Consider the following 19,595-nt stretch of genomic DNA (forward strand, 5'->3'; position numbering starts at 1 on the left):
TGTATGGGGGTCCTCTTTCATTCTTTTGGTTATGAATATCCGGTTCTCCCAACATCGTTTATTGAAGAGACTGTTCTGTCTCAGTTGAATGGGCTTGGGAACATTGTCAAAAATCAGTTGACGCTGAGAGATTCCAAACAGAGTCGAGAGGTTATCCTGGAGGTTATTCTTATGCATTAAATAGATATCACCTTGTTATCCAAGATGTAATGGAGAGGCTGGAGGGAACTGCCTGAAAATGTAGAGCTGTGTTCCAGTAGCCATGTTTCTCGATGATGATTGTATAATGATATAGCTTTCACAATGTGACTGTGTGATTGTGAAAACCTTGTGTCTGATGCTCCTTTTATCTACCTTGTCAACAGATGAGAGGAACATATGGAATAAAAATAAATAATAGGGGCAACAAATGTTAAAATAGATTTAGTTTTAAATGCTAGTGATCAGTGAAAGAAATCAGTAAGGGGTATGGCATGTAAAATTTTTTTTCTTTGTTTGTTATATTTTTCTATTGTCTTTTTATTTCTTTTTCTGAATTGATGCTAATGTTCTGGGAAATGATCATGATGATGAATATGCAACTATGTGATGATATTGTGAATTGCTGAGTGTATGTGTTGGGAATGTTTGTGTTTCTTGTAATTTTTCTTTAATTAATAAAAAATTTTTTAAAAAATCAATTGACCTTAGATCTGATGATCTTTTTCTGAACTCTTCAATTCAATTCTGTTGATCTATGTCTATCTTTATGTCAGTACCATGCTATTTTCACCACTGTGGCTTTATGATATGCCTTAAAGTCAGGAAGCATGAATATTTCAATCTTCTTTTTCAAGATATTTTAGCTATTTGAGGCCCCTTACCCTTCCAAATAAATTTGATAATTGGCTTTTCTATTTCTGCAAAGTTGTTGGAATTTTATCATTTATCATATTCAAGTTCTCTGTTTTCTTATTGATCTACTATCTTAGATGTTCTATCTGTTGATGAGAGTGGTGTGTTAAAGTCATGCACCATTATTTTAGATAAATCTATTAGTCCCTTAATTTTGCCCATGTTTGCCTCATGTACTTTGAAGTAACTTGATTAGGTGCACAGTTACTTATGGTAGTTATTTCTTCATGGTGAATTGCCCCTTTTATTAATATATAATGACCTCCTTTGACTCCTAACATTTTTGCATTTAAAGTCTATTTTGTCTGCTATTACTATAGCTAGTCCCCCCCGCCACACACACACTTTATTTATTTATTTTGGTTACTTCTTTCATGGAATATCTTTTTCCACCCTTTCACTTTGAGCCTATTTTTATTTTGGGGTCTATGGTGAGTCTCTTGTCAACAGCATATAGATGGCTTACCTTTTTAAATCCAGTCTACCAACCTGTGTCTTTTGATTGGGTGGTTTAATTCATTAATTTTCAGTGTATTCAGTAAAGTACTTACTGCCTTTATCCTTTTTATCCTTTGGTTTTTATTTGTCATATCTTATTTTTTCTCTCTCTCTTTATTGTTTTGGTTACCCTGACTGATAATAACCTTCGTTTCTATACTCTGCTCCAGGCCTTTCTCTCCTATCTTTTCTTTTTAGCCTGCAGACTCCCTTAGTATTTCTTGTAGGGCAGTTCTCCTGTTAATGAACTTTCTCACATTCTGTTTTTGTGTGAATATATCTTAAACTCTCCCTCATTTTTGGAGAACAGCTTTGCTGAGTAAAAAAAAAATTCTTGGCTGGCAGTTTTTCTTCTTTAATATCTTAAATATATTGTATTGCTTTCCTACCTCCATGTTTCTGATGAGAAATGGAACTTCATCTTAATTGGCCTCCCTTGTTTGTGGTGAATAGCTTTTCTCTTGTGGCTTTCGGAATTCTGTCTTTATCTTGGCTTTTGACATCTAATTAGTATTGTGTCTTGATATAAGTCTATTCAGATTTATTCTGTTTACAATATCTTATGCTTTTTGGAGATGCATGTTTATTCTTTTTAATGAGATGGAAAATTTTTGGCCATTATTTCCTAAAATATTCTTTCTGGCCTTTTTCTCTTTTCTTCTCCTTCTGGGACACCAGTGACACGTATGTTTGTATGATTCATGTTGTCAGTCATTTCCCTGAGACCCTGCTCAAATTTTTCTGTTTTTTTTTTTCTCTATCTGTTCTTTTGTCTGTTTGAAATTGGATGTTCTGTCTTCTAGCTCAATGAGATTTTCTTCTGCCTCTTCATATCTGCTGATGTATGGGTCTGGTGCATTTTTATTTTCATCTATTGTGCCTTTCATTTCTATAACGTCTGTTATTTCTCTTTATATGTTTTCAAATTCTTCTTTATGCTCATTCAGTGTCTTCTTAATATCCTTTAACTCTTTAACCATCCCTTGAATTGATTTAGGAAATTTGTTTAGATATCTTTGATCAGTTGTTTTACATACTCTGTGCCTTCCAACTTTTAAATTTTTTCCTTTCACTAGGCCATATCTTCGTGAGGCTTAAGATGGTTTGTGATTTTTTTGCTGATATTTGCCATCTGATTATCTTGATGGGTTTATTCTAAAGGTCGATTTCTCTCTCGTCTAAAATTTTGTTTTTTATTGGGTTTGTGTTAAGGCTCTTCTTTGATAGTTGGTTTGTCAGTATTTCCCAGCCAAAACAGGGCCAGTTACCTGTGAATGGGGTGTAGATCAGAACTAAAGGGCCCTGGGGAGAGGGTCAGGAAAGATTCCAAAAAGCCTTTTTTTTTTTTTCCTTCCCCTTCCATGATACAAGGCTGCAATTTCTGACCCACATAGCAGATGGCACTCTTTGGCAGCTTATTTCCCTCAGCCCTACAAAGACAGAATATTATGGCCTTTTGCCAATTCTGCCTCTGATAGGGTCAAAGCAATTGCTCCTGGCAGGTCTGACCAGGACAGGTTAGAACAGTAGGATCTACCATTCTAAATTCACTGACCAGTATCTGGTTTAGGACTGGGTTGTATCCTCCTCTGTAATTGTGGTGGAGGACTTCCATGACTATCTCTGTCTGCAGTAGCCCCCCAGGCAAGGATTTTGCCACCTGCAACTGCTTCCTTTGAGGATGGGGGATGGGTGCTAGGAACCACAGACACACGGTTTCTGTGTTTCTTTGTCCCGTACTTCCCTGAATGCAGTACCAAACTCCCCTAGTCTCTGGAGCCTCAAAACAGTTGATTCACACAGTTTCTGCCCAACTACTCGCTGCTTTTGGAAGACGAGTAGGGTCTACACCTCCCTCCCTAGCCCTACTTTTTCCTGGTATGTCATTGTGTTCTCCCTAGCCCTACTTTTTCCTGGTATGTCATTGTGTTTTTAATAATAGATGTTATTAGAGTCAGCCTTGATATATAACCTAAGGGAGATGATTAAATTATGATATATCCTTGTTTATGGTATGTAGCAATTAACAAACTATCTTCAAAGGAGATCCAGTGATATGGACTATCAAACAATATCTAATAATTTCATCATTTTATGTAAAGTTATACATAGATGAAAGACTGGAGCTGTTATACACAAGTGTTAAAGTGGTTTAATTAGTTCTTTTACTTTTCATAAAACTTTTCTGCATTAGAAACATCACGTTGCCAACAATCCAAGGTGGTTTCAATATACAGCAATCAGTTAATGTATTATATAACCACTCTAATAGAATGAAAGAAAAATGACATGATCATCCCACTAGACCTAGAAAAATAATTTGACAAATCCAGAATCCTTTTATAATAAAAATACTCCACATATTAGGAATAGAAGGGAACTTCAGCTTGAAAAGAACATCTATGAAAAATCCGCAGTTAATATCATATTCAGTGGTGAAAGACTGAAAGCTTTTCCACCTAAGATCAGGTACAGAATAAGTATGTCTGCCCTTGCCCTTCCTATTCAGCATTATACTGGAAGTTCTAGCCAGCATAATTAGGCAAGAAAAAGAATTAAAAGACATCCAGATTGGAAAAAAACGAAATAAAGTATCTCTCTGTGCAGACAGCATGATTTTCTATATAGAAAATCCTAAGGAATCCACAAAAAAAGTTTCAAACTAATGAGTTCAGCAAGGTTGCAGGATACAAGAGCAATGCAAAACTCAGTTGTATTTCTAAACATTAGTAATGAGCAGGTCAAAAATGAAATTAAGAAAAACAATTACAATTACAACAGCATCAAAATGAATAAAATACTCAGGAATAAATATAACTGAAGAAGTCTAAGACTTGTACAGTGAAAACCACAGCATACTGTTGAAAGAAATAAAAGAAAACCTAAATAAGTAGAAAGGTGGCCCTTGTTCTTGAATATGAAGACTTAATGTTGTTAAGATGGCAATACTCCTCATATTAATCTATAGAGTTACTATAATCGCCCTTGGAATTCCAGGTGTCTTTTTAAGGAAATTGATAAGCTGATCCTAAAATTCTTATGGAAATGTAGGGGTCCCAGTATAGATGCAACAAATTTGAAAAAGAACAAGGTTGGAGGATGTATACTTCCAATTTCAAAACTTACTACAAAGCTACAGTTATTAGGTCTGTGGTACTGGCTTAAGGACAAACATATAGACCAATGGAACAAAATTGAGAGCCCAAAATAAACTCATATATTTATAGCCACTTGATTTTAACAAGGATGCCAAGACCATTCAGTGGGAAAGAATTGTCTTTTCAAAAAGTGGTGCTGGAAAGACTGGGTAACCACATGTAAAATTATGAAGTTGCCTCCTTACCTCACACCATGTACCAGAAATTAACTCAAAATGGATCAAAGACCTAAATGTAAGAACTAAAACTATAAAATTCTTAGAAGAAAACAGGTGTAAATCTTCATGACCTTGGATTCGGCAACAGGTTCTGAAATCTGATACCAAAATCAGGAACAACAAAATGAAAAAACATAAATTGAACTGCAGTAAGATTTAAGAATTCTATGCTTCTAAGGATACCATTAATATATTGAAAAGACAACCAAAAGAATGAGAGAAAATAGTTGTAAATCATATCTGATAAGGAACTGAGTCTAGAATATATAAAGAATTCTTTACAACTCAACAAAGAGGAAAATAACCCATTTTAAAAATAGACAGATGATTTGAATAAAAACTTCTCTGAAGAAGAAATAAAAATTGCTAAAAAGCACATGAAAAAGATGCTTGCTCTTATTAGTTGTTAGAGAAACACACATCAAAACTGCAATAAGATACCCACTTTCTCAAGAATAACCCAAATGATGGTCAATAACAAGTGTTGGTGAAGATGTGGAGAAATTGGAACCCTTATACTTTGAAGGTAGAAACGTAAAACACTGCAGTTACTTTGGGAAAACTTTTTCAGTTCCTGAAAAAGTTAAAAATAGAGTTACCATAATGGCCCAGAAATTCCGCTCTTAACTATATACCCAATATATATGAGAATATATGTTCTCAGAACATAATAACCAAGGGTAGAACCAACCCAAATGCTCATCAGCTGATGACTAGACAAATAAAATATGGTATATCTATGAAATGGAATCATAATCAGCCATATAAAGGAGTGAACTACTTATATATATGCTACAACATGGATGAACCTTGAAAATATATGCTTAGTGAAAGAAGCCCAAGACAGATGGCTGTATGATTATGATTCCATTTATATGAAATGTCCAGAATAGGCAAATCTGCAGAATTAGAAGTAGTTTGGTGGTTGCCAGGGGCTGGAAGTAGGAGTGATTTGGGTGTGATTGATAATGGGTACAGGATTTCTTTCTGAAGGATGATAAAATTGTTCAGGGTTAAGGGTTGTACTACCTTGTAAATTTACTAAAAACCATTGGGCTGTGTACTATAAAGTGAAAAAAAAAAACTAGAAAAATAATAGAAATAAAACCTATTCATGCCCTGTCTAAATTTTTTTGAATATCGTTTTATTACTAGAAAAATATGTATCTGAAGTGTTTGAATGTGAACTAGAAAGCCAATTTGCAACAATATTTTCATTGATAAGAAAGCCTGTGAAAGTGCTATGAGATTGACTTAATTTGTTTCTTTTGATTCTCTAGGGCTTAAATTGAGTTTGCTTTTCCTCTTTTCTTTATCTGGCCAAGGTTCATTTTCAAGAACAATGGGCTACTTAACTGTGGCACTTTCTAGGGGTGCAAGGATGTTCTTTCCTCCCCTCTCCTATCTCTTCCTCTTACATATGCATGCAGCTTTCTTGTTCAGTCTTATACACATATGACCAGTGTATTCTCTATTTTCTTCTACTTTGTGACTTGTCTATCATGGCTGAGCATTATGGGTCAGAAGGAATATTCCATTCTGGTACAGCAAACATTTATTGAATACTAGTTTTTGCCATCACCCTGCTTGGAATGAGCAACTAAAATTGATTGATTTTCATGTAGTTCTAGTTTGTAGTCCCTTTGAGACATCAAACTGGAATGTTTAATAGGCAGTTGGAGATTAGATTTGGAAGTCATTAGAGAATTGTTTTATTGTAATCTCCTATTTAATATCAAACTCAGTATATTCCTTAAAGCAGTTGCTACTGGAAATTTTTTTTCCTTAAGTGCTGAATCCTTTGACAGCAGGCAAATCATAAACATTTTGAAGTTTATCTTTTAACTTTAGGCTGAGGAGGAAACCTGGTATGATGGGAGACAGACGAGAATTTGTGTTAAAGAAACCTTAATATGCATATATGCATATTTGTGAATGTTCTCAACTGGGTTTATGAAGTTTGTTTCTTGGGAATTGCATAGGAAAAGAAAATTTGTTTGCATGATGTGATGATTTGAAGCTTTATGGTCCCCAGAAAATTATGTTCTTATGGCTAATCTATATTTATGAGTATGAGCCCATTGTAAGTAAGATCTTTTCATGATTAGGCTCTTTTTTTTTCTGATTTTTTTAAACAGAAACAAATGCAAACATTCTTACTATATGATCATTCCATTCTACATATAAAATCAGTAATTCACAATATCATCACATAGTTGCATATTCATCATCACGATCATTTCTTAGAACATTTGTATCAATTCAGAAAAAGAAATAAAAAGAAAACAGAAAAAAATTCATGCATACCATATCCCTTAGCCCTCCCTTTCGTTGATCACTAGCATTTTAATCTACTAAATTTATTTTAACATTTGTTCCCCCAACAAAATAAATTTGTTATTTATTTTTAATCCATATGTTTTACTCGTCTGTCGAAAAGGTAGAAAAAAGGAGCATCAGATATAAGGTTTTCATAATCACACAGTCACATTGCGAAAGCTTTATCATTATACAGTCATCTTTAAGAAACATGGCTACTGGAACACAGCTCTACAGTTTCAGGCACTTCCCTCAAGCCTTTCCATTACACTTTAACTAAAAAGGTGATATCTATTTAATGCATAAGAATAACCTCCAGGATAACCTCTCGAACTATTTGGAATCTCTCAGCCATTGACACTTTATTTTGTCTCATTTTGCTTCAAACCCCCTTTTGGTTGAGAAGGTTTTCTCAATCCCTTAATGCTGAGACCCAGCTCATTCTAGGATTTCTGTCCCACTTTGCCAGGAAGGTCCACACCCCTGGTAGTCATGTACCACATAGAGAGGGGGAGGGCAGTAAGTTTGCTTGTCATATTGGCTGAGAGAGAGAGAGGCCACATCTGAGCAACAAAAGAAGCTCTCTTGGGGGTGACTCTTCGGCCTATTTTAAGTAAGCTTAGCCTATCCTTTGCAGGGTTAAGTGTCATATGAACAACCCTCAAGATAGGGGGCTCAGCCTATTGCTTTGGTTGTCCCCACTGCTTGTGAGAATATCAAGAATTCTCCACTTGGGGAAGTTGAATTTTCCCCCTTTCTCACTGTGCTGGTTTCAAAGGATGTATGTCCACTAGAAAAGCCATGTTTTAATCTAAATCCCATTTTGTAAAGGCAGAATAATCATCTCTATGCAATACTGTATGCTTGAATCTGTAATTAGATCATCTCCCTGGAGATGTAACCCAATCAAGAGTGTTTGTTAAGCTGGATTGGGGGAAATGTGTCTCCACCCATTTGGGTGGGTCTTGATGAGTTTCTGGAGTCCTGTAAAAGAGGGAACAGAATGAGAGAAATTCGGAGAGAGCAGAGAATGCTGCAGCACCACGAAGCAGCGACTTTTGGAGATGAAGAATGAAAACGCCTCCCGGGGAGCTTCATGAAACCAGAAGCCAGGAGAGAAAGCAAGCTAGCAGATGATGCCATGTTTGCCATGTGCCCTTACAGATGAGAGAGAAACCCTGACTGTGTTTGCCATGTGCCTTCTCACTTGAGAGAAAAACCCTGAACTTCATTGGCCTTCTTGAACCAAGGTATCTTTCCCTGGATGGATTTTTTTGAATGGACGTTTCTGTAGACTTGTTTTAATTGGGATATTTTCTCAGCCTTAGAACTGTAAACTAGCAACTTACTAAATTCCCCTTTTTAAAAGCCATTCTGTTTCTGGTATATTGCATTCCAGCAGCTAGCAAACTAGAACACTTACCATTTCCCCAAGGGGACTTTGCAACTTTTTTATTCACTAGATGAGTAGTCTCTTAACTTAAGATGTGACTCACCTCATTCAGGGTGGGTCTTAATCCTTCTAATAGAGTCCTTTATAAGAGGATGAAACTTAGAAAAAGGCACAGAAGCTCAGAGAGGAAGCCACTGAAGCCAGAAATTGGAAGCAGTGAAGTCTGGAAGAGAAGGAAGAGACCTACAGGTATAGCCATGTCCCTTGCCATGTGATGAGGAGTCCAGGAGACTTCAGGAAGGAGGTATCATCTTCCTGATGCCTTGGTTTGGGTGTTTTCATGGCCTCAGAACTATAAGCTTGTAAACTAAAAAATTCTTGTTGTTAAAAGCTAGCCTATTTCTGGTATATTGCATTTCACCTGCTAAGCAGAGTAGAACACGTGAATAGAAAGTAATAGTTTGGTATCTTGTGGACCAAAGTCAGATTCCATTTGGTTGAAGAAGAAGTGAGAAGAGACATCTCAGTATAAATTACCCCTACACTTGATAGTGAAAAAAAAGTATGAAAAAGCTCTATAGGAATAATAAATCCTTAGGAACAGTAAAACATTAAGTAGCTAGTCAGCTAGCCCTTTCAGCATCATGTGACTACATGACTCATTCAGCTTAGCTGGTGTTGTTTCACATGGCCCGGGCATGGCCAGTCATCAAAATGCACTGCCCTTTGGTTCCAGAGCATGCTGTTTTCCCTCAGCCTTCTCACCAACATTCACCAAATCAGAAGCAGCCACCTTGACCATGTACACATTCCTGGTCAATCAACTCAGCAGTTTATTTACCAAATGTCTTCATAAGAACTACAGCAACAGCATTTGACTAACAAAAAGTAAAAGAAAAATCCACAACACAGCCTTCGCTAATCAACTAAATCCAAGGCAACAGCTGGCAAAGCCTTTTCAGCAAATTCTTCCTGTCAGTCCAAGAAGGAGAGGCTTCTCACGTAGCCGAGCAGGTCCTTTTCTAGATTATTGTCTTGGGGAGGAAACCTTCTCCAGGTCTTGAAACTAATGTAGGTCAAATGAAAGAAAATAGAAGGTCAGTTTGAAAGAGGAGTGATACACAGGAAGTAAGTTCATTTGACAGGAGTATGTATAGAGAATTCAAGTTTTGTTTGAGACTTCATAAGCTTGGTTCCTGTTTAAGATGTTTTAGCTGTTTGAATTTGTTTATTTTCTCTTGTAATAGTGACACACGTGAAGATGTAATTCTCTGTGGTTCGAAATGGATCATATGAGGCATGTAGTACCAAGAATTTATTAAGTTACAATGTTCCCTTAAGCAAAATTGAATTTGCTTTGAATTTTATTTAATCTTGCATAGACTGATAATAAACCTCTAAATCCTGCCCAGCTAAAGTGTGATGTTTTAATATTATGGAAACAAAATTTGCAAAATCGAACTAAGATCTTAAGTTTTGTCCATAACTGGGATGTAGTATTCAATTATAATTGAACAAGCCATCTTTAAAGGCTGCTATGAACACAAGCCAGCAGGTAAAAAAATAAAAGCTGTCACCCTGTTTTTAAGAGTTCAAGTAGTCTTCACATTGGGCAGAGTTGCCCAGTTGGTGTAGAATCAGATGGTTTAAAAAAGTTATTTTAGCTTTGCTTTAGGTCATAAGTTCTTTATGTGGTTGCTGTGTATGAATACATAGCTGTTTTGTAACATCCTTTATTTGAGAATTTGAGATTACTTGAGGTACCAGTGTCCTGCCAGTCTAAGGGTACATTGTAGAACTGAACTACAGATCTACTGTAGTAACTTGTGCAAGATTTTTTTTAATGTTGTCATTTGTAATATGCTTTGTGAGAATCCTTGGGATTAAAGTTTTGGTTACAAATTATTGATGAAAACCTGTTTTTTCCTTGCAAAACTCAATCTGTGAGCTGGGTACCAAGTCCAGGTATAACATTCCTATTGGAATCCATACTTATATTTTCTTGTAAAGTGCTTTAGAAGTAATAAGATATTTACATAATTTATGTTAAAATAAGTAAAGGAACATTTTGTTTTTTAAGTTTAGAGGAAGTATATATGTTTTTATGGTAAGATAGAAGAGTCAATAGAGAAGGAAAAGTTGGAAATGCAAGAAGGGAGGTGATAATTCATGCCCAAAGTTCCTACGGGAGAACATGAGGTATGAGATATATAGAGCATAACTGGGGAGTTAGCCTTGGATTTGGTAACCAGTTTTACTGAGGTAGAACAGAAAGAAATGAAAAAAGAGGTGGATTCAGATATTTTTATTTTTGTTAAGGGGGTGGTGGTGGCAGGAAGAAGAGTGTGACTGGGGAAGTTGTTGCACCTTGACTGAAGTTTATTACTGCATATGTATGCATAGCAGTGTCAACAAGGGGAAAGACTCATTAGGTAGAACCTGGTGAAGTCTGGGCGCAGGTGTCCAGGCTTCTTCCTCACAGGGGTGAGATCCTGCACTGAATGTGCTTCTTCTAGCAATGGATGAAGTAACATGTGTGCAGTGTTTCTGTACAGGTGAGCCTGTTTATAACTCAGGAAGTGGAGGGAGGATAATGATGAGAGATCTGAGGTGTGAAATTTTGGGTTATATTATCGGCTAAAGAGAGAAAGAAGAAGCCAGGTGAGGTGACTTTAAGAGAAACTCAACAGACCAAATAGAGGATTTGCCTGATGATGGAAAGAATCTGAGATTGGACATGTGCTTTATTGTTTTCTCTCCAGGCTGGTAAAAATTAGACATATCATTTTTTGTTTTGTTTTGTTTTTTATTCTCCTCTTAGTACATTAGGTATAGTCTTTATCTCAGATATCTCATCTTGTTTAATCTCCGAATATGTTTTAGTTGAAAACAAGCTTGATATGTATGTCTGTGCTATAAATTCTTTAAAAAAAAGTTTTCTAGGGACTGTAAAGTCATTTATTTTAATATATTGAGTTTTCCTGTTCTTTGCTTGCTCTTTCATTAAAGAGGATACTTCTGACAAGATGGATGGTAAGAACTCCCTTTTTTATTTCTATTAAAGATTCTTACAGTTTTTTGGGGGGGGGTTGATATAGTATCTTTGTTCACTCTCCTCAGTTTGTGAGAATATAGTACTTATTTAGCAACACTCTTAATATGAACGTGGCTGCATAGTTGTATAACTGAATTTTGGTTTAGGCATATTCATGTTTGGGTTTCCCAGTCCACTCAAATACTAGCTTACTGTTTGTTAGCAGTTAAATCAATTACTTTAAACATTTTTGCCTGAGCTCTTTGAAGTATTTTTGAATATTCTATATTTCTTGATCTTTTCTCTGAAATGTTGGCTTCAGTGAATGGAAATTAATTTCCTAAGCCATTTGGCTCAAATTTTGATACAGAGAGACGAAATGATATTTCACAGGTTCGTATGATTCATAAATATGAAATGGAAATTGCAGATACTACCTTTTTAAGAGTGAGTTTTGAACTAACACTTAATCACAATTGATTTTATAAGCTTGGCCCTTTTATTCCAATATTCAAATTGTCACAGTTTATTTTTAATTGCTTGTTTCAATAATAGCCCTGCATGACATTTTGATACTGGACAGCTCGTTTTTACACTAACTCTTTACTTCATCAGATACCATAATGCTATCTAGGAACTTGAGCTTTCTTTAAGAACCTACAATGAGATATTGCATCTATAAGTCACGTTATGAGTACAGCATCTCCTTTAAAGAACCTAGGAAAAATGGAGAATTGTATGTTTCTCTGTGAATTATTGTATAAACTCTGAAAATCTGTCTAATGTATCTTCTGTTTTAATGAAATGGAGCATTTACTTAATCTCGGGTTAGGTACAGAACTGTTAATTATAGACTCTGCTTCGCTGTACGTTTACAGTATTTCATAAATAAAAATAAATTATTCGATGACATGGAAGTCCCTCAAGAAATGCTTTCTATTTATCAGTACTTTAGATAGTACTTTTTTTTTCATTTTGTTTTATTTTTTTTTTGCATGGGCAGGCAGTGGGAATCGAACCCAGGTCTCTGGCATGGCAGGTGAGAACTCTGCCTGCTGAGCCACCATGGCCCACCCTAGATATTACTTCTAATACTGATATTCTGGATTCTTTAAAAACAAATTATTCTCATTTTCTAGATCAAAATATTTTCTTGGGAGCAGGCCACAGTGGCTCAGCAGACAGAGTTCTTGCCTGCCATGCTGGAGACCCAGGTTTAATTCCCAGTGCCTGCCCATGTGAAAAAAACAAACAGACAAAAAGTATTTTCTTGGGCCGTGCAGTGGTGACTCAGTGGCAGACTTCTCACCTGCCATGCTGGAGACCTGAGTTCAATTCCTGGTGCCTGCTCATGTTAAAAAAAAAAAAAGGAGAACTAAGTAAAATTACTGTATTCAGTTGCCTAGTTTTAACTGTTTGTGTGTGGGGGGGGGGGTGGGGGACAGCCAGGCTATGTGTTGCAAGTTAATCATTAGGTTACTTGAAACTTCTGTTTCTCAAAATGAACCTTTTTTAAAGTTAAATTAAGGTTTTTAGATTAGAAGGTTTTTGTTTTCACACTTTCATTTTAGCCTTGGGTGGGGATCACAAGGTAGGTCTTACTTTTTTGCAGAATTTGTTGAAATATTATTGTTTTATTTCTCTTATTTAGGAACAGCGTCTGAAGATGGTAAGAATTATATATTTTGTTAGTAACATAAATACCTCTACATTAATATTTTATATTAGTAGGAATTAAACGTTTAAACTAAAATAGGCTAATTTCTTTGCAAATCTGTATAATTTGCTATATAATTTGTACATTTTTTGGTACACTGTGCTAGTTGTATGTGTGGGTTTTTTTTTAATTCTTTACTTTGATTTTGCATTATATCTTAGATCATCACATGCTAAAAAACATAATTGCTTAACGTGTTTAATAATATCTAATATAAAATTAGTACATAATTTCTTTTTCTTCCTGTAGTGACATTAATACCTTTGTTTTTTGTTTTTGTTTTTGTTTACCAATCCATTTGTACTTTAGGGGAGCATGCACCACTGTTTTATGTTTATCTCAAGGGAATTTAAAAACATTTATTTAATCAGCTTTTAGATGTATCTTTTATTTTTGAATCAGTGACCGGAAAATAGGGTATTTGATTTGAATTTGGGATGATAGCACAATTGCTGCACATAACACTTTCTTTTAATGAGCAAGTATACTTTAAAAAATAATTAGTTACTGTTTTTTCACTTGTAGAGACAAAACAATCAGACTTTATAGTTATCTTGCCTGAAGTTTGTCTTATTAAAATGATCAAGGACAGGCCACTGTGGCTCATGCTGGAGGACCCGGGTTCTATTTCTAGTACCTGCCCATGCCAAAAAAAAGATTGAAACATTATTTTCCCCTGTAAGTTTTACATGGGGAAATTTTCTTGTAATACAAAACCAGATAAGGTGTAATTTTTTTGTCTTATATTATTCTGAACTATTTAGAATATTTTTGTATTTCAAATTTTAAGTTGAAGTACTCTAAAAACATGATTTCTGGTAATACGGTATTGTAATTTAGAAATATTAGTATAATACTAGATACTTATATCCAAATTTCTCCCTTATATAAAATGTGGGTAAATTCTCTTATTCAAAAATAGTCATTTGGTTTTTCTGTTTTCCTTCTTAGTCAGGAGAACATTGTATCCTACTCAGATAAACTCTTTATAAGGGCAAGAGGCCTGAACTGTAGACTTGTTAGGGGACTTGAAAAAGTTGATAGATTGTTCAGACTTTATAAACTGTACTTCTGGTTTTACTTCTGTTTCATTCCTAGTTCTTTTTACTCTTTTATCTTCTCTTATTTCATTTTATAATTTCTCCTTAGTGTTCAGTATATTTTTTCCTAATTAACATAGCTATATTAGGCTACCTGGTATAAAAAGTACCATTTCTACTTTATAAATAAAAAGGATTCCGAGCCCTGTTATATGATTGTTTTGGGTCCTAATCCTGATTTGATTGTGGTTGAGAATGTCACTTGAAATATAACAAAGTACCTACTTGTAGTATATTCTGTCATTACTTGTTTTGTTTTTCATTTGTTTATTTTTTTATCACTTGTTTTTATAAATGACAGCTTGCTTAAGCACTCTAGTAAGCATTGTCTCCTTTGGTTCAATAGTTCTGGAAATAGGATAAAGATGTTTCTGACATGGTTTTGTGGTAATGGGTGGTACAGTAGTAGAAGAGAAGGATAAAACAGGGAGATAGAGAAGAAAATGTATTGAGAAATGTGCCAACCCTTATGTGATTTGTTTCCTTAGATCATCTTATTAATTAAATTTATTGGTTGGTGAAAGAATGTTAAACATGTAGTAGATTTGTAGTAATCTAATGTTTGGCAGAAGATAAAAAGATTAAATATTTTACCATTAAAATCTCTTCCTGCAAATTCCTTTAGAAGTATATTTTTGGTCAAAAAGACAGTTTGGGTTTTTATTCCTAGGATTAGGATTATATTTAAAACTATAGGCTGGATTTGAGAATAAGCTAAATTTCATGGAAACTGAAATTTTAGAATTGAAACTACCAATTAAATAACAAGTGCCATATCTGTGGTAATTATCTTAATTATAACTCTTCTTTACTGGACTAATAGTAACAAACCAAAAATGCAAATTTTAATAGTTAGACTTTATTCTTACCTTTCAGGGGAAATAAGCTTGTAAAAAAAAAAGATATATTAAAATATTAAGAAAAATAAAACCTATAATGGTGATTACATTATGAAAGAATTTAACACATTCTTGAAAGACACACCTAATCATGAAATTATAATTTGATCTTCTCATTTCTCAATATTATAATACAAAAATGTCTTTATTTATGGAAATATTTTATTCCTTAGGCCGGGTGAGAGCAAAGCTTTCAGCACCACTCACTGGCATGGGAAATTCTAAGACGGATTCTAGAGGAAGAAGTCGAACAAAAATGGTGTCTCAGTCACAGCGTATGTATTACTTATCAGTACTTCTGTATTTGTCAGTATTTTAGGATGTGTGTTGCTTGTATATTATTGTATTGCAAGATTCACCAGTGGATAAATACAAAACTAATTTCTAAAAAGAAAAGCCACAAACTGAGTTCTTGTTCTATACTTTAGGTTCATCATCACCTGACAAAAATGAAGGTATCTTTTCAATGTTTTGGGTCAGTTGTTGTGCATGTTTTGGAATTTCTTGAGTGGGTGTTGTCTTGTCTTTGGTGTGTTATTAGGGCTGCATCATTGATATCTGCCACTTAGAGAGAAAAAATCCATTTGCTTTTAAAAAATCCTTTTGCATGGAGATATTCTAAATAGCACAAATCCTCAACTTTAAGATTTCCACAGTCTACTCAGAAACTTGCAAACATGGAAAATTGTGCTTTTTAGAGGCAAAATATTTGCCATAAGTCAGTATCAGTATGTGATTGCATCTAACTAATGCTATTCAGGACAGATAGGTGATGTTTTATTTTCTTCCCCTGCCCTAAATTTATTTCCATATCTTATTTTTGGTTATCATTTTTGAAAGGTACATAACTGATTTACAGCCATGAAACATAAATTGAAATGACCAATTCTGTTATAATTTTTGTTAAATTTAAGATGTATAATTTTACTATTTCATTGGAAGCTGAGTTCTTCATAAATACTGTTATTAAAAAGCACAATTTTGAGGTCTAGGAAAATGAATGATCCATCTCTACATGCTCCAGGATAGTAGCACATGTATTTATCAGGATATGGATACCTTATTTATCTGTTCCTTAACCTGAGTCCTGAATTTTGATCCTCTTATTTGCTAACAGGGAAAAGAGCAAGGGCTTGTTGAGGAGGTGGGGAGGGGTCAGGGTTGGTGACTGTGTAAGTCCTACCTGTCAGAGTCTTCTCTTCTCAGGCCAAGTAAAGATGGCAGCACCCAAGAAGAGTCATATAAAATAAGCAGAAATACTCAGTAAAATTGATTTGCGAAAGAAGAATTATTTACAAATAGAAAAAATGGCAAATGTCCTCTAGGTCAGGGCTTTTCCCCCAACCAAATTAGGAGTAGATTATATCAAATTCTGCCCTGATCTTGTATATTTTTAGAGTAATTTGATCTTTAGCAGTAGTATGGTGTTGTAGTTTAGAATCTTAATAGTGCATATGTGATCTGCAGGCAGCAACATCAGGATCACCTGGAAGCTTGTTAGAAATGCAGAATCACATGTCCCACCACAGATCTACTTCAGAATCTGCTTTTTAATGAGACTGCCAAGTTTGAGAAATACTGTTTTAATTTAGATCATGAAGTCTGGAACCTGACTGCCCAGGTTTCAATCCTGGCTTTTTCAGATTATTTAAACTCACTGTATTTCTGTATACTCATTTTTAAAATGAGAAGGATAATAGTATCTAACTCATCAGTTTGTTCTGAGGAGTAAATAATATGGTATATTTAGTATATTTAAAATAGTACCTGAACCAGAGTAAATGTTATATATATTAGGTGATAAAATTGCCCTTATTATTGTTCTTAATTTAATGTAAATTGAATTTTACACTTCTGTTGCATATTTCTGTATCTTGTTCTTTTTGTTACCCTCAGGAAAAAGAGAAATAAATAATGGTGAAAGTAGAAAATCTAGAGTGTAAAGAAAATAAAGATACCAACCTGTAACTGTCCATGTCCAATATTTTAAGAATAAAACTTAACTTTATATAAGATTTTTATTTTGTCCCCATCTAAAATAACATTAAGACTGTATCCAGAGCAAAGAATTAAAACTGTTTCATGTATGGTTTTGTTGATATTTCTTAAGGGCCTCCCTTTTAGATAAATTGTACCTACAGATCATGTCAGTAAAAAATGTAATACATTTTTACATTTTGTGCTTTTTCACTTTGAAACCTGACCCATGATACTTTAAATCCTCTACTAAAGCATGAGAGCATGATGAGTAGGGTTTTAGACCCAGTAGACCTTTAGCATCAGAAGACTTTCCCGCTATAAAATCACTTGGATTTTGAATCACATTGGAGGAGTTTTTTATTAATTTGTTTGCTTGTGTATTTATTTGAATGACCACATGTTCCATTCCAAATTCTTTTGGAAAAAAGTATTGTGGCTTTATGTAATATGATGCAAGTTTCTTTATAGCGTATTTTCATAGAACTACTAATGTGCTCTCCATCTTTACTTTGTTATAAAGTAATTAATAAGGGTTTGCATGGTCTTTCCATAGTTTTGTATCATCACTAAGGGGAAAAAAATCTCTTGAGTAAAAGCAGGTGTGTTGATGGCTAGCCAAAATAAAGAAAAGTATACCTAATGGAGAGACTTCTGGATTATATTTATGTTAGAATTGTGGGGTTTTTTGTTAGTAGTTACTGGTTGTATGCAAATGATTGCACAGTCTGTCCAAAACTTTGTCGCCCTGCCCGCTCTGTATGTTTTTTTGTCTTTGTCTTGAGAGAGATAAAATGTGCAGCTTTTTCATGTTATTTTTCTTCAGCTATAAGATAATGTAATTCTTCCTTGCCTATAGTTTTAAATTAAATGTTTAAAAAATAAAAACTTAAACATTTAATTATTTGGATTTTGAGCTATCAGTAGAAGAAAAGCTGAAGAATTTACATTTACTTTTGCAATTCCTATTCATCTGCTTTGTACATGACTGGTTTCAGCTTTTCAGCTGTAAAAATTACTAAATGTACTGTTTTTATCAAAGACATCTGTGGTTGGGTTTTTTGTTGTTTGCTTTTTATTTTTTATTTTTTGCGTTAGGGTTTTTTCATTTTGAAAACTGACTACAGCTTTCTTATTTCCATTTGCCATCCATTTTAAATCTGCTCCTTTCCTCTTCATGGATTATAACCCTTACCCTAATTCTACCTTTACACTTGTTCAGGATCACAATCTGCTAATACTATTGGTGGTAAGAATCTATAGACTTTATGTGTGCATCTGTTGTTTGATCACCTTTTTCATTATCAAGAATGAGTTCTATTCAGCAGAAATTCTAAACAATATATCAATTACTTTGTAAACGTGTCAAAAAATTACCAGTTATTTTTCTTTGTTTTTTTTTATTTTATTAACAGAACCCTGGATTATTTTAATTATCCAAGTTATTCTCACAAGAATAACATTCAAAAGCAAAGGAGCTTTAAGAATGATACCTTGTAAATATCTCATTAAACTAGAAAAAATGGTAGTTTGAAAAGAAAGGAAGAGAAATTAGATATCTAATTGCAAGTTTTACAAATTAGAGCATTTTCTAATAGATACCGTTTTTCATCAACTTCTCATTTTCCTGGAAGAGATAGCTAACACTATTTTCCAGCCTTCATAGGTTCTTTGCTGGAGAAAAAACCTTGGTATTTACTTCTAAGGATAAATAATTCCAAAATATATCATAGGCGCTAAAATTATCACACTGTTGGTCGGGGGTGGGAGACTTTGAAGAAGAAAGGATAATGATTTAAGCAGAATGAATAGTGCCAGTTTTATTTTAGGAGAGGGCATGAATGAATTTAAATGTATGGAGAATGAGTTTATATAATTTTAATAAATTCGTTAAAGTTACAGTAGATAGAGTGTTTACTCTGCTTCTTTACTGCATGTTTCTATCTGCTGAATAGATCCACATTTCAAAGAAACCTCCAATCTCTCCCACCAACCCCCTCCCAATTAATATTGATTGTAACAGAGTAACCATATTGTTTGTGATCAGTTATTATTTATACTTTTTATATTGTTGCAGGTTTTCCCATAAATTTTTTCATCAGCTTATCTTGCATTGTGAGTTTGTGGCATGTTGGGTGTTTGGATGTTTTGGTGTGTATATTTAGTTTAGATACTGCATGGATAAAATAGGGGCTTTATGAGTATCCTTAAGGTTATAATGAAAGAAACCTGGTTTGAAGGTTCACCTGAAACATCATAAAACATTCAAATGAGCTATCATTTTAAAATAGACTTGAATAATTTACCTACAATAATTTAGAATTCCTTCTATTCAAATAGTAAATCATTAATTTCATTGTAAGCACTACTTTGGGTTGTAATGTGGCT

The 19,595-nt window shown here is 34.2% G+C and overlaps 1 protein-coding gene across 10 annotated transcripts in view; it reads left to right on the plus strand.

Annotated features, from left to right (window-relative positions):
- CLASP2 (cytoplasmic linker associated protein 2) overlaps positions 1–19,595 on the plus strand; it is a 290,913-nt gene that overhangs the window by 190,926 nt on the left and 80,392 nt on the right. For 7 of the 10 annotated variants that reach the window (XM_077129874.1, XM_077129866.1, XM_077129868.1 and 4 more), the window contains 2 exons: positions 13,166–13,183; positions 15,404–15,505. In XM_077129874.1, the coding sequence (XP_076985989.1) occupies positions 13,166–13,183; positions 15,404–15,505 (120 nt within the window). The remainder of the gene's footprint in view (positions 1–13,165; positions 13,184–15,403; positions 15,506–19,595) is intronic. The other 3 variants (XM_077129867.1, XM_077129870.1, XM_077129872.1) reach the window with 1 other exon arrangement.

Source organism: Tamandua tetradactyla, chromosome 15 (genome assembly GCF_023851605.1).
Source record: "Tamandua tetradactyla isolate mTamTet1 chromosome 15, mTamTet1.pri, whole genome shotgun sequence".
Classification (NCBI taxonomy): domain Eukaryota; kingdom Metazoa; phylum Chordata; class Mammalia; order Pilosa; family Myrmecophagidae; genus Tamandua; species Tamandua tetradactyla.